This window comes from Plasmodium knowlesi, assembly GCF_000006355.2.
Source record: "Plasmodium knowlesi strain H genome assembly, chromosome: 12".
In the NCBI taxonomy this organism is placed as follows: domain Eukaryota; phylum Apicomplexa; class Aconoidasida; order Haemosporida; family Plasmodiidae; genus Plasmodium; species Plasmodium knowlesi.
This window is the reverse complement of record NC_011913.2, coordinates 1,720,579-1,733,144: the sequence shown is the minus strand read 5'-3', so window position 1 is coordinate 1,733,144 and position 12,566 is coordinate 1,720,579. Positions and strand designations below refer to the sequence as shown.

Here is a 12,566-nt window from a genome sequence, read left to right as displayed (position 1 = left end):
AAACTACGAAAAAAAAATATATATATATATATACGGAAAAATATTTGTCTCGTTTCCACTGCATGGAAAATCGATTTCATACAAATTATTTTCACAAGCATCTCCTTTTTAATTTTGCTGAATTATGTTTCGTTGTCTAGTGTTACTTTACCTCTATTTGTGCAACCGCTGCGTGTTGTATGTGAAATGCTTCCATGTTACACTACAATGTGTTGCCCCTAGTTGTGATATACACCAGCCCATCTGTGCTATTATTTTTCAACTATTTTTATTTTATTATTTTTTTTTTTTTTTTTTGTGATGGAAATTCCTATCAAGGTGTGTACCAAATTTGACTGTTAATCTCCCACTACCGCCCTGCGGACCTGTTAGCATTCCTGCGTGTTTAACTATGTAATAGGTTTGCGATGTAGTTTCATAGTTCGGTTACTTCTATGTGAACATGCCCTTTGCATAGTAGCTGATCATTGCCTAACCACGGTCGCTTCATAACCCGTCATGGTAAGTGTTCGGCTTTAGCCAAGGATGTTTCAACGCTTCATTAGCATTGGGCCGTTTACATGGATCAATTTGCAGTAGTGATAAGAGAAAATCTAAAAACAATGTGTCTTCAATTTGAAAATTACGCTTCAGCAGATTGTCACTTGGGTAGCAAACATCATAATAAATTTCTTTACTTAATTTTGACGAGTACTGCGAACCCTGATTTGCGTGCGCATCTTTTAATAAATCATTTGTGTTGTTTTCTTTTTTATTTAAGCGGAAGAAATCTTTTGAGTTAAACATGACCGATTCGTCATCCACCTCATCAAGTGGTTCTTCCTTAATGCTATTACTGTAACCTTTGTCAACACTTATTTTTTTCAAAATTATTAATCCGTGCTTTGTGAAAAGGTATGGTATGCGGCAACCCTTTATCATATAAAATGGAAAGGGCCCGATGTAAGACGCTATAGAGTATATAAATCGATATATATTTTGATGATCAAATAGAATTTTCTTCGTTAAGAATTCGAATAATATGCAGCCTAAGCTCCATATATCAATTTTTTTGTCGTAATTTTCTTGTAGTAAAACTTCTGGAGATCTATACGACCTCGTTTGCACGTACATTTCTAGCTTGTCGCTTTCGTATATGGAACTATTAAAGTCTATTATTTTTATTTTTTCAAATTTTTCGTTGCTAAAAATGTGTGCCTTATCGACAGCCTCCGTACTGCCACTGCCACTGCCACTGCTACTTGGTTTATCCTTCAAACTAGCTTCAAAGGAGAATTTATCCTTTTCCTTCACAAATACATTGTCACGCATGGAGGAATTGCTGCAATGTGTACTACCCAACGTTACTAAACCTGAGTCGGAACCTTTTCCTAAGAGACCCCCTTTGCCTACTGCCTTCACTTTTTTCTTCCTCCTTTTCATGTTTATCATAATATTTTCAGGCTTCAAATCGCAGTGTATTAAATTTTTCGAATGGATAAACGCCAAGCCTTGCAGCAAGTTCTTCGCTAATATTTGTAGCTGTCCTAGAGTCCCTATCTTACCCTTTTTAATAAAATAATTATACAAATCGCTCTGCATGTATTCCGTCACTATGATTAGATGCTCTTTGAAGTAGAAGTAATCATACAGTTGTATAATGTTTTCATTTGTGTATATATTTCCATCTCCATTTTTTTGGGAGTCGCTACTTTCATTCGATAACATGTTCAGAACGATCAATTCGAACAATCCTTGGTCTAAGAAGCTCTTTCCATTTTTCATTACTTTTAAGCAGACGTATTTGCACATTTTATGATTTGCATTTTGGGCTCCTAAGAGGGGTTCACCATTGGAGGAGAAAATTTCTTGTCTTTCCTGGAGTTTTCTACATGGAATCCTTTTCCCTGTCGAATCTTCTAAAATGGTAGATCTGCTAATCACTAAGGAATCACTTGTTTGTTCTCTTGAACATTCTCGAGGGTAATTCTTCTTCCAATTATCTCCTCGATGAATACCACCCCCCCCTTCCCCTTTCCTGTATAGCACATTTAAACACTTAACCGTGGTGCTGAACTTCGTTTTGGACAAAATTTTTACCACTTTATATTTATTTAAAATTAGCTGACCCGGGAAAAAGTGGATTTCCCCTTTGGAATTCAGTTCGCCTTTATTCCTTTCGTATATGATCCTTAGGTTAATTCCATTATACATGTTGTCACAAGAATTTTGTTCAACACTGGTAAGGTCACTGTGATGGTTACTTCCAACGTGGGGGGCCTTATGGCAAATGGTAACTCGGTCCGTATTAACGTTCTTTTGTTCTTCTTCTTGGGATCCCTTTTCCGTTTCCTCTTTACGGAATATCCCATTTGACAGCCCATGTGTTAGCTCTTTTTTTTTCCTGATTTGTTCTGACCTAAACATATTGTAATCGCCCTCGCAGTATTCATCCATCCACTTGCGCTCATCCCTCTCGTATTTTACTGCTTGCTCCACACGAACAGGATGGTTGTTCTCACTTGTTACATCCTTATTACTGTGCTGAAATATACCCCCGTCTACATCTGGGCTATCCTTATCATGGAAGAGTTGCCTATTGCAGTTGTGTACTCCTTTACTCAAAGATGATTCATTATTTATAGTTAGGGCGCTTGACAATTCATCATCAAAGAATAGGTTAATTATGTTCTCCTCGTTTTCTTGATAACTTTCATTTTTGGTTTGTACGCTCGTTTCATTGCTATTCAAAAAGAGGCAGCTATTCTTCATGCAGGTGTTGCTCCCTTCCTCGCAGGAGTTATTACCATTTTCCTTACTTTTGTAAAAGTCACTTATACTTTGATAAAAATCGGTCGTGTTGCTATGTAGGTTATTTTTTTTCTTCTGTACGCTGTCAATCTCATACATATGGTTCTTCTCCCATTTATTGGTAGCACTTTTGCCAATTGGCTCATGATTTCTGTAACTGCCACTGCTATGAGGGGAAGAATCGTTTACATGATTATCCTTTTCTGGGATGTATCTTTCCGAATTGTTCAATTTTATATCGTTTTCATATTTCGGGCTACTATTCAAACTGGGTGTCAAGCAGGCATTGTCTGTTTCTTCATTAGGTGCATAGGAACTGCTGTCAAATTGATTACACGCAGCGTTTGCACTTTTGCTTTCCTCCTCCATGGTACCAAAGTTAGGAGACATGTGCCGTTCTATTTCCATTCCAAATGTTGGTGAGCTGAATTTGTTATAAGAGCTATTTCTACTTAGTACATTGTCTGTATACAAATTGCAATTGTTTCTGTTTATATTTGACGAATTATTCGACAGTGTGTATAGGGTAATGTCATTTAAGCTTCGGTCATGGTTGGCATAGTTGTTGGGGGGAAAGGTGTCCCTACTTTGGTCATCATAATTTTTTATAAAGAAATAGTTCCCAGGGATGGAGAAAAAGAAGGTTGTTTTTTTATATTTACGTCGGTAATTTCTCTCCACATTTAAATAATCACCATCATCATAATCATGGACACCGTAATCATCCATATTGTCGTCATCATTTTGGACCCTCCTCCTTAACATAATCATCGTTTCTTCATTTAAAAAGGAGGAGTATTCGCCTAATCTAACGTTCCTATTATGCACTTTAAAAAATTTTTTAATTTCATCTATTAACATTTCTTTGGACACTCTCCTGACATTTAGCGCATAATCTAACCCTGCGACGTATCTGATTAGCATTTCATTTCTTTGGCTAAGTATTAGGTCCCTATTTTCGTCGTACAGATCTGTGCTGTTTTGTGAATCAACCGTGTCGCTGAAATCGGACTGTGACAAATGGGCTCCAAACGAGTAGTTTTCATTTCTACCTTTCCTTTCTATATCGTTCAAATAGAAGCAGTCTGTCTGACCTGAACTTTTTCTATGATTCTCCTCATTTGTTTTTTCCGTTCCCTGAACATTCGCCGCTTCTGCCATTTCGTCTACTTTGCTTTCACCCCCATCGTGCTGCTTAACTTCATTGCTCGAATGTGTGCCATTTTGGGGATATTCATTTGGCGGGAATATATTTTTGGCTTGCTCTCCACAACGAGCATTTTTCTCCTTATGAGACATTTCTCCCTGAAGTTCCTCACTTTTGCAGTCATCCCGTTCTATACATGCACTTTGGACATTCTCATACGGACCGCCTTTTTGCACAATGTGAAAATGTAAAAATTCTATATTACTTAGGAAGCTGCTAAAGGCCTTTTTAAAATCTTGTGTATCCTTACTTCTCTCATTTTTCGTGAGAACCTTACTAGAAAAAATAAAACTGCTGCAGTGTTTCTTCTTGTACAATGCACAGTAATTGTTGAACCCTTCAACTATGTCAAAGAGGGAAATTAGGTAGTCCTCCTTGTTCAGCATTTTCTATTATTTTAAAATGCCGTTACATGAAGGAGTAACACAAAACACGTACATGAGATGGTGTAAATGAGTTGTGCCTCTCTGGTGAATATACAGAAATAACTGGAGAAAAAGAAAAAAAAAAAAAAAAAAAAAAAAAGGCAAATAATTTCAGGCCAACCCAAACAATTGTGTAGAATATACTTCGTAATGCATGAGCCACACCGAACGGTGTGAAAAGCGCGTAGTTCAGTTTAATTCAGTGTTAAAATTTGATATGTACACATTTTTACAAGTTCCTTTTTTTTTTTTTTTTTTTTCTTTTTTTTTCCAGTTTCCTCCTCTCCCCCTTTGTAACATTTCAGAAATGTGAAAAATGTTCTTTTTTACTCTATTGTTCCGCTTTCCTCTGTGTAATCTTCTGCTTACAAGAGTTTTTGCAATTTTCACCGTCAATCGTTTGTCGCGCATTACGCTTGTGACGCACTCTACGTTATTTAAGTTTACCTTGCACCGCTCTTCTGGCACTTCAAGGTTGTTCCTATTTAAAGTGTCGCTTCAGTAGAAAATTTCACTTATGAATTATTCTCATTATAAAAAAAAAAAAAATTAGTGCCCACACGCTACGCCTTCTCCCATGAGCGATTCTTTAAACGTATCCATATATTGTCCAACTGCTTAAACTTACAAGCACGGCTTATCTACATTGTTTCACCTTATTTTTATAAGAAAATTATTTTCTGAAAGACGTACAACATAGGCTCATAGGATAGGAAAAAATACGTAGGAGTAACATAATCATCAGGAAAAAAAAAAAAAAAAAAAAAAAAAAAAAGGTACACACTTGTGCACACCTAATTAAGAAAAATTTGTAAAAAGTGACTGCACAGTGTAGAATCCTTACATTGTGCACCACATGCCATAATTAGTATACATTTTCCTATTAATGAAGGAACATATTTTTCTGAATTGTTAAATTTTTCACTTAAAAAAAAAAAAAAAAAGAAAAAAAAAACACGTGTTACAAGCATATTTACACGTACATATAGTTCATATATGCACACCACACGCACATTAGCACATGAGGTTTATATAAAATAATTCCTCCATTGTTGTTAAAAAAAAATGCACTGATAAGGGAAAGGCTTAAAGATCATAATGACGTGTTGTATTGGACACGTAAGGCTTAAAACAAAAAGCAGGGTGAATCAAAAAAAAAAAAAAAATTTCACTCTTTTGCGGGACATGTGCTACATATCTTTTACGGGAACTTAAAAAAAAATGAATACTCTAATGAAGGCTTTGTTAAAACGTTGAACGTGAGGAATGAGATTACTCATTACTCTTACATGCTTCGCAAAAATAAATGCGTTATGGGATGGGTAAATGAGCCGATACATAGATAGATAAACGAATGGGTAAGTACCGTCAGGCGCAAAATACTGTTCAAATGGGCGAACAAAAAAATGATAAGAAAAAAAATATAAACATGTGTGTACACATATGTATACGCGTATCATGAACAAACATTCAATTATACAGCGAGTTCAAAAAACGTGGTATTTGCACACTGGTAATTTTTTTGCAACTTGAAGATACCATCTCAAATGTGCCGCTCGGGGATATCCTGGATTACCGCGCAAACACATAGGTGTGCATTCCTGCATACGAGTTTTCACACACGCGTGCCAATCCCCGTATGGATCATATGTGCACATATTAACTGCTAGCATGTTTTCCCCCTTTTTTGGAAGGCCGCGCTTCCTTTTTAAGAACCGATGGATTTTTGCAAGTACGCATGGACGTACACACGCCCCCTACATCTATCCATGTGCGACATATAACCCGTATCCGTGGAAGTGCTTCTCCTGGACCTATTTGTGAACGTTAATTTCTGGGTCCTTTATATGCATCTTAGGGTTAAAGGGCTCATTCATTTTGTTACACACAATTAGCAAGAGACGCCCCTCCACCTCCTGACTCTGGTTTTTAAACATGTACATATCACCAGGGCTAATTAACAACTGCATATGTTTTTCGCATTCAATAGTGTTACTTTTCATTCCTGTGTCAATGAAAAAATTATTTGAATCACAATCTAAAATGAGAAATGTCATAAAGCCATAGGCATTTTTGACAGGGCCATAGGTCGTTTGTGTACCTATTAATATAAGTGCCATTCCTCCTCCTTTACTTTGGTAATTTAAAGGAATACAGGTGACACCTTTTTTAATATTATTCTTGTAAATCTTTTCAAGCTCTACAATTTCAGTTGGTGATTTTTTCATGAATGAATTATTTTCCTGTATAGACGTATTAATCAATTTAAGAACATTCTTATTTTCTTCATTTTCTACGCCGCCATCACCCCTGTTCATACTTTGATGATCGCTATTTTTGCTATAATATTTTCTTATGTCATTTTGCTTCAACTTATCATTGGCATTGTTCATTGCTGCAACTTCGCTTAATTTGGGTCTTCCCCTTTTTCTCTTCACCTTAACTTCCCCTTGTGCGTTATTTTCATTATTATTCTTGTTACTGTTATTAGCATTGCTATGATTGTTAAAACTGTTAGTCTTGGTTAAAACGCTACTCAACGAATTCTGTTGTTGCATTTTTTCTTTTAATAAACGAGCTCGGTATTCCTCCATTTCTTTTTTTTTTCGCCTCTTCCTTTTCGGTTTCATTCCTCCTTCGTTATTATCATTCATACTTCTCCGAAGGGTGGAGGTGTTATCCATATATGTTTTTCCTTCTCTGTTGTCCCCTGAGTTGGAAATTTTTTTGGAAATTTTCGAATCCTCGCCTTTGCTTTTACGGTTATGTTTTCCCTCTTTCTCGTCATCTTCATCCCCCTCGTCGTTATCTTCCCCCTCTTCGTCTTCCTCCTCCTGATATACTTTTTGCTGCAATTTATTTTGCGAACGCTTAGATGGTCTACCACGTTTTCCAACCACTTTCTGTTTGGTTCGCTCTTCATTTTCGTCTTCCTCACGCTCCTCTTCGTCCTCGTCATTGTTTTCGTGACTTCCCATTTCATTGTGTCTTTTCTTGTCTTTCTCTTTCTGTTTCATTCTTTCCATTAATATGACATGTTTCCTCCTTCGTTTTCTTTTTTTTAATATTTTCTCCACTTCCTCATTTTGTTTTTCATTTACGACACTGGAATAATTTTTAAATTTGCTTAAATGGTTCTCCACGGCGGATGGGGCTGCTTTACTTCCCTCATTTGCTGCATTTGTCGCATTTTCTGTATTTGCTGTATTTTCATCTAAATGAGCGTTATTACTGCTAGTTGCGTTTTTTTCCTCATGGTTCGCATTTCCGTTGTTGTTGACTCCGCTGCCAGTGGTATTCTCACTCTCCTTATTGTTTCCGCTGTTGTTCGTTTCATCTGGCTTATTTAAATTCTTTTTGTTCAAAATGTTTTGGGCATTTCTCACTGTGGCCAATCTATCCTTCAATGGTAAATTTTTGCTTCTATCATTTTCGTTATTTACATTGGCCGAAATAGACCTCGCTAAGTTGTTACTTTTATTTATATTGCTGTTAATGGGCTTATTACCGTTGTTAAAATTGTTGGCGTTATTGTCTAAAAAGGCTGCTGAAAACACGTTAAACATTTTTACCTAAGTACGTGGGCACATGGACGGGGGAGGGGTTAATCTTCGAACGAAAAGGTCGCATATGTGGTGTTTCTCAAAAGGAAGATTCTTCATTCGTTCAATTTTGAGGTACAAGTTTTTGGCGTTACTTTGTTTAATTACTCGATTTAAAAATTGTCTCCTTTTTTAAAAATGAAATTGCGTTCACGTAGGAAGGGGAAAGTAGAAGAAGGAGCTAAAATGCAGATATACATATAAAATAAATTTAACTCCAAGTTCTTTTGAGCAATATGCGTTTTGTTAATTTAGCCGTTCATAACCTTCCTTGTGCAGAAAGCATATAAAATTATCTCCTTCGGCAAAAATAATGCTACGGAGATTTCCACAAATGAGTGAATTATAAATATACGTACGGATGTGCGAAATATGCCACACTCATGCATACACTCCTCAAACATTCAGGTGTGTAATTTGGCTACTTTGCCTTTTGATAAAAAGGCATATAATTATTATCAAGAAATGTATACTTTGTATGCGTCAAATGGGAAATGGCTCAAGGTGAGATATATGTAAAAATTTTGATTGCCCATTTTACTGCATTTTAAATATACTTATTTGTTATACCCTTTTTTTTCTTTTTTATTTCATTTCATGTGCATTTTTGTATACATTTTTTTTTTTTTTTTTTTTTTTTTTTCTGCAAGTAGGAAATATATACGCCGCTTGGTGGGGCTACAAAAATGTGTACACAAATTATGTACTCCTTTTCAGTACATATTTTTTTTTTTTTTTTTGCAATTTTTTCCGTTTTAGTAAAATGTAAAGTTCACAAGGGCAGTCAAAAAATTGCATTTTTGAGAAACGTGAAAAAGCGTACATTATTCATGTACATGTGTATACAATTCGTATGCGCTTGTATTGAAAAACGCGCTTATGCTTATTGTGTACAAATGCGTCTACGTAAGTATGACAAAACAGGATTGATTTGCTTTCGCAATATGCCCAATTTGGCAAAAAAAGAAAAAAAAAAAAATTAACAATTTCTGTTATAACCCCAAGCTCGGATTATCTGTGAACGTTCCAAATGTTCGGAGGTCAAGGATGGGGAAAGATATATCTTACAGCTTAAAGAAGTTCAAAATAATGGGAAAAACCCAGGTGAACAAATGCTACTTTGTAACTTTGTTGCTATGAGAAAATTCAACTTCATTCCCCTGGGTTAAAAAGTTCCCATTAAAAAAACAGAATGTATTATGAACGATTAAACATATACATATAAGGAAAAAGGAAAAATGTCCTTCTAATCAATTTTTTGGTTGGTTAAAAATAAAATAAAGTTTCGTTTGTTTCATTTTGTCCCTTGAAAGGTAATCCTTCAAAGTGGAATACACTCTTTTAAAAAACCATCTATTATGAAGAAAAAAAAAAAAAAAAAAAAAAAAAATATATGTAATGCAAAATAAAATAAAGATGGCTTTTATTTTTAAAAAATAGGCAGTAAGGATAATATAATTTTTTTTATTCTTTTTTCATCGATTATTCGTCGTCAAAAAATGGGGATCCAAAAATGCCTCACAATGCGTTGTTGTAGATATAAAAAAAGAAAAAAAGTTTAAGGCTTAAATTAGCATTCTTCCAACGCCATGAACACCTATTCTTCTACTTTTGCTTCCTCACACACTTAATAAGAAGAAATTACCTTAAAAAAAAAAAAAAGCCAAACAATGGGTAAACAGTTGCTAATTGTAACCTGCAACTGAAAATGCATATATCGTATCATCTCCCTTGTGATACACATATACGTATGCCAAAGTGAAATTCAGAAAGTTTAAAGGTAAAAAAAAAAAAAAAAAAGGAAAAAAAAAACATAAAAATACAATAAATATTTTTGCCAAGGGCACGAAGTTAATAATTGAAAAAGCAAACTACTAAAGTGCCCATAAGAAGGGTGTAAGGGAGCGGGGGGAAAAAATATAAAATAAAAACAAGTGAGAATAAATGCCAGTCTATACAAAGAGCGAAAAAGGAAACCATAGAAACTTCACAAAATGAGAAAGCTTCTGAAAACGGCCATTGCCGATGTGAATAAAATAACTTGTGACGATGCCGCCAAGTCATCCATTCCATCTAAGGAAAAATTAAAATCACTAATTATAAAAAATATAGACAAATTTGAAAATGAAGAAATTTTGAAAATAATCGAAAAGTACAATGGAAACAATGGCAACGACAGGAAAATCCTTAGAAGCAGTTACGACGTTTTTAAAAATAATATACACCGATACTCTTTTGACCAAATAAATAGAATACTGAGGTTATACACTACTTCTCAAATGTATGACAACCAGTTTAATGTGTCCATCCTTGGTTACTTAATTAAGAGGCTGAATGCGATGCCCGCTAACGTAGTCGTCAACGTATTTCATAGTAAGTTTCTTGGTGAAAGGCGCGAGCATTAAACAGAAAGCGCAAAGTTATTAGGCGAGGAGCGCCGCAAATGTGCACGCAAAAATACATGCGTATAGATACATGTGCAAACGTGTGTGCTCTCCCTTTTTTTTTTTCTGTGTGATAGTTGGTCGCGGCCTAGGCTAGTGATCCCCACTTACCTCCATTTTGACAACCTAACAAATTCGGTTCAACCCGCTTTCACACCCACATCGCAGATTTGGTGAAGGCTGGCCTAAGAGACCACAGAAGTATTGAGCCAATTAAAGACCATATTGAGAAAAACCTAGATGCATATAATACCCTAGACTTAACAATTATTCTAAGTTCGTTCACCATGTTGCAGGAGGATATTATAATGAACATTGCAAATGGGGGAGTCAAAGAGAGTTTGCACACCCCAAAGGTGAAGAACCAATCCCCAGAATGCGCCTTTAATTACAACGAAATTATCGCCTTCATACTGAATAAAATAAAAAATGATGAAGACATTCACAACAATTTGAGCGTGATAAATTCCATCTTAATATTAAACATGATTAGTCGATTAAATGTTAATAATTACGAAATTTTTAAATTCTTTACAAAAAAGTATTATAAAAATTTAAAGGAAAGGGATGTAGAACCACATCACCTAACCCTACTGTTGAACTCATTTGCAAAATGCAACATAAACATTAATATTCTCAAATATATAATTAAATATATGAACAAGGACAATTTTATTAACCAGCTGTCCTACGTAAATATTACAAATGCAGTTCATTATATGGCAAAATTTAACTATAAAAATACATTATTTCTAAATCGATTGAAGGATAAAGTGATAGAAATTGTGGACACAATTCCGCAACGAGAATTCAGCAACATCATGTGGTCCTTATCTAAGTTAAAAGTTAAAGACGATAACTTTTATTTTATTTCTCTCCAGAAAGTTAAGGAAATAATCCCTTCCATGGACATGATGTCAATCGCCCAAGTGTTAGATGCACTACGACGAAGGAATTTATCAAGTGAGGTGTCATTTCTGGACAAGCTGCTCGATCCCCAGCGGGTTAAAAACGACACGTGTGATTTGCCCAACAAGTCTCAAGAATCTAACAAGCATAACGGAGCAGTGACGGATAAGAGTGTAGAATCAGAGGACAAAAGGAAAGGCACTCAAACAGCTGACAGTGCTGAAGAAGAAGTAAATTCCGAAAGCTCTCCTCTGGGGCAGGATAACCACGCGTCTGCAAGTAATACACTTATACAAAGAACGGACGAATTCTCCACAAGGAAGGTTAACAATGTATGCCACGTTCCCAACGAATTAGAAAAAAATGTCATCGATTTGTTAATACAGAAATATTTGGAAAATATTGAACGCTGTTCACTCCATGTGTTGACACAGGTCCCATTTTGCTGTCTCCAATTGAACTGCACCAATTACGAAATTTATTACAAATCTCTTGAAGTTCTTAGACGAAAAAAAAAATATATGAGCACCTTAAATTTAATATATGCAAGGTACTTCATAAGAATTCTCATAGAAAAGCAAGAGGATAATTTCCAAAAATTACCTCGATCGGTTAAGCAATTCGCCAGGGAAATCATGAACTCGGATAACACTTAGCCTATTCTATTGTGAATTTTTGGCGCATAACATTTCCGCATATTTGTCAACTCCCCATTTGTGTATCCGTATGTTGGTTGCTGGTTGCACCTTTTTTTATCATTATTTTTATATACTTTCTCCTTTGGGGGAAATATGCCCTAACACAACTCTTTGGGGGACCCTTTCGAAGGCTCTTCTTTTTTCGTTTGCCCAGTCGAAGAGGTGCACCACAAGTAGACCCCCCCCCCCTCGCGCGACCATCACCTGTACACATACATTTGTGCATCTTTAACCTATGTACCTTTCTTAGCGTTATTCTCCCCCTATGCGACTTTTCCTTTCACTTCCCTCGATGATATTTCGCATCTAATAGGGGAACTGGATTTATATACATACATTTGAATATATTTATGTGTTATGCCCACCACTGAATAGGGCGTGTCGTGACAGTTTTTCCACTTTGCGCCGCTCACCTTTTAACATTTTTGTTTTAAGCGAAGCACTTTGTACTGCTTCAAAAGCTGTGCAAACTTCTTTCTTTTTTGATGCAC

The 12,566-nt window shown here is 35.6% G+C and overlaps 3 protein-coding genes across 3 annotated transcripts; 1 reads left to right on the top strand and 2 right to left on the bottom strand.

Moving 5' to 3' along the window:
* Positions 1 to 486: 486 nt before the first annotated feature.
* PKNH_1239300 (serine/threonine protein kinase, putative) lies at positions 487 to 4,383 on the bottom strand (the record flags this gene model as incomplete). Its single annotated transcript, XM_002260407.1, has 1 exon — positions 487 to 4,383. One exon carries the CDS (start codon positions 4,381 to 4,383, stop codon positions 487 to 489), a length of 3,897 nt encoding a protein of 1,298 aa, XP_002260443.1.
* Positions 4,384 to 6,236: 1,853 nt separating this feature from the next.
* On the bottom strand, positions 6,237 to 7,988 carry PKNH_1239200 (conserved Plasmodium protein, unknown function; the record flags this gene model as incomplete). Its single annotated transcript, XM_002260406.1, has 1 exon — positions 6,237 to 7,988. The coding sequence occupies one exon, from the start codon at positions 7,986 to 7,988 to the stop codon at positions 6,237 to 6,239; it is 1,752 nt and encodes a 583-aa protein (XP_002260442.1).
* A 2,030-nt stretch (positions 7,989 to 10,018) lies between these two features.
* PKNH_1239100 (heptatricopeptide repeat-containing protein, putative) lies at positions 10,019 to 12,033 on the top strand (the record flags this gene model as incomplete). The annotated part of the gene is made up of 2 exons (XM_002260405.1): positions 10,019 to 10,397; positions 10,637 to 12,033. 2 exons carry the CDS (start codon positions 10,019 to 10,021, stop codon positions 12,031 to 12,033), a joined length of 1,776 nt encoding a protein of 591 aa, XP_002260441.1.
* Between the last annotated feature and the right edge of the window lie 533 nt (positions 12,034 to 12,566).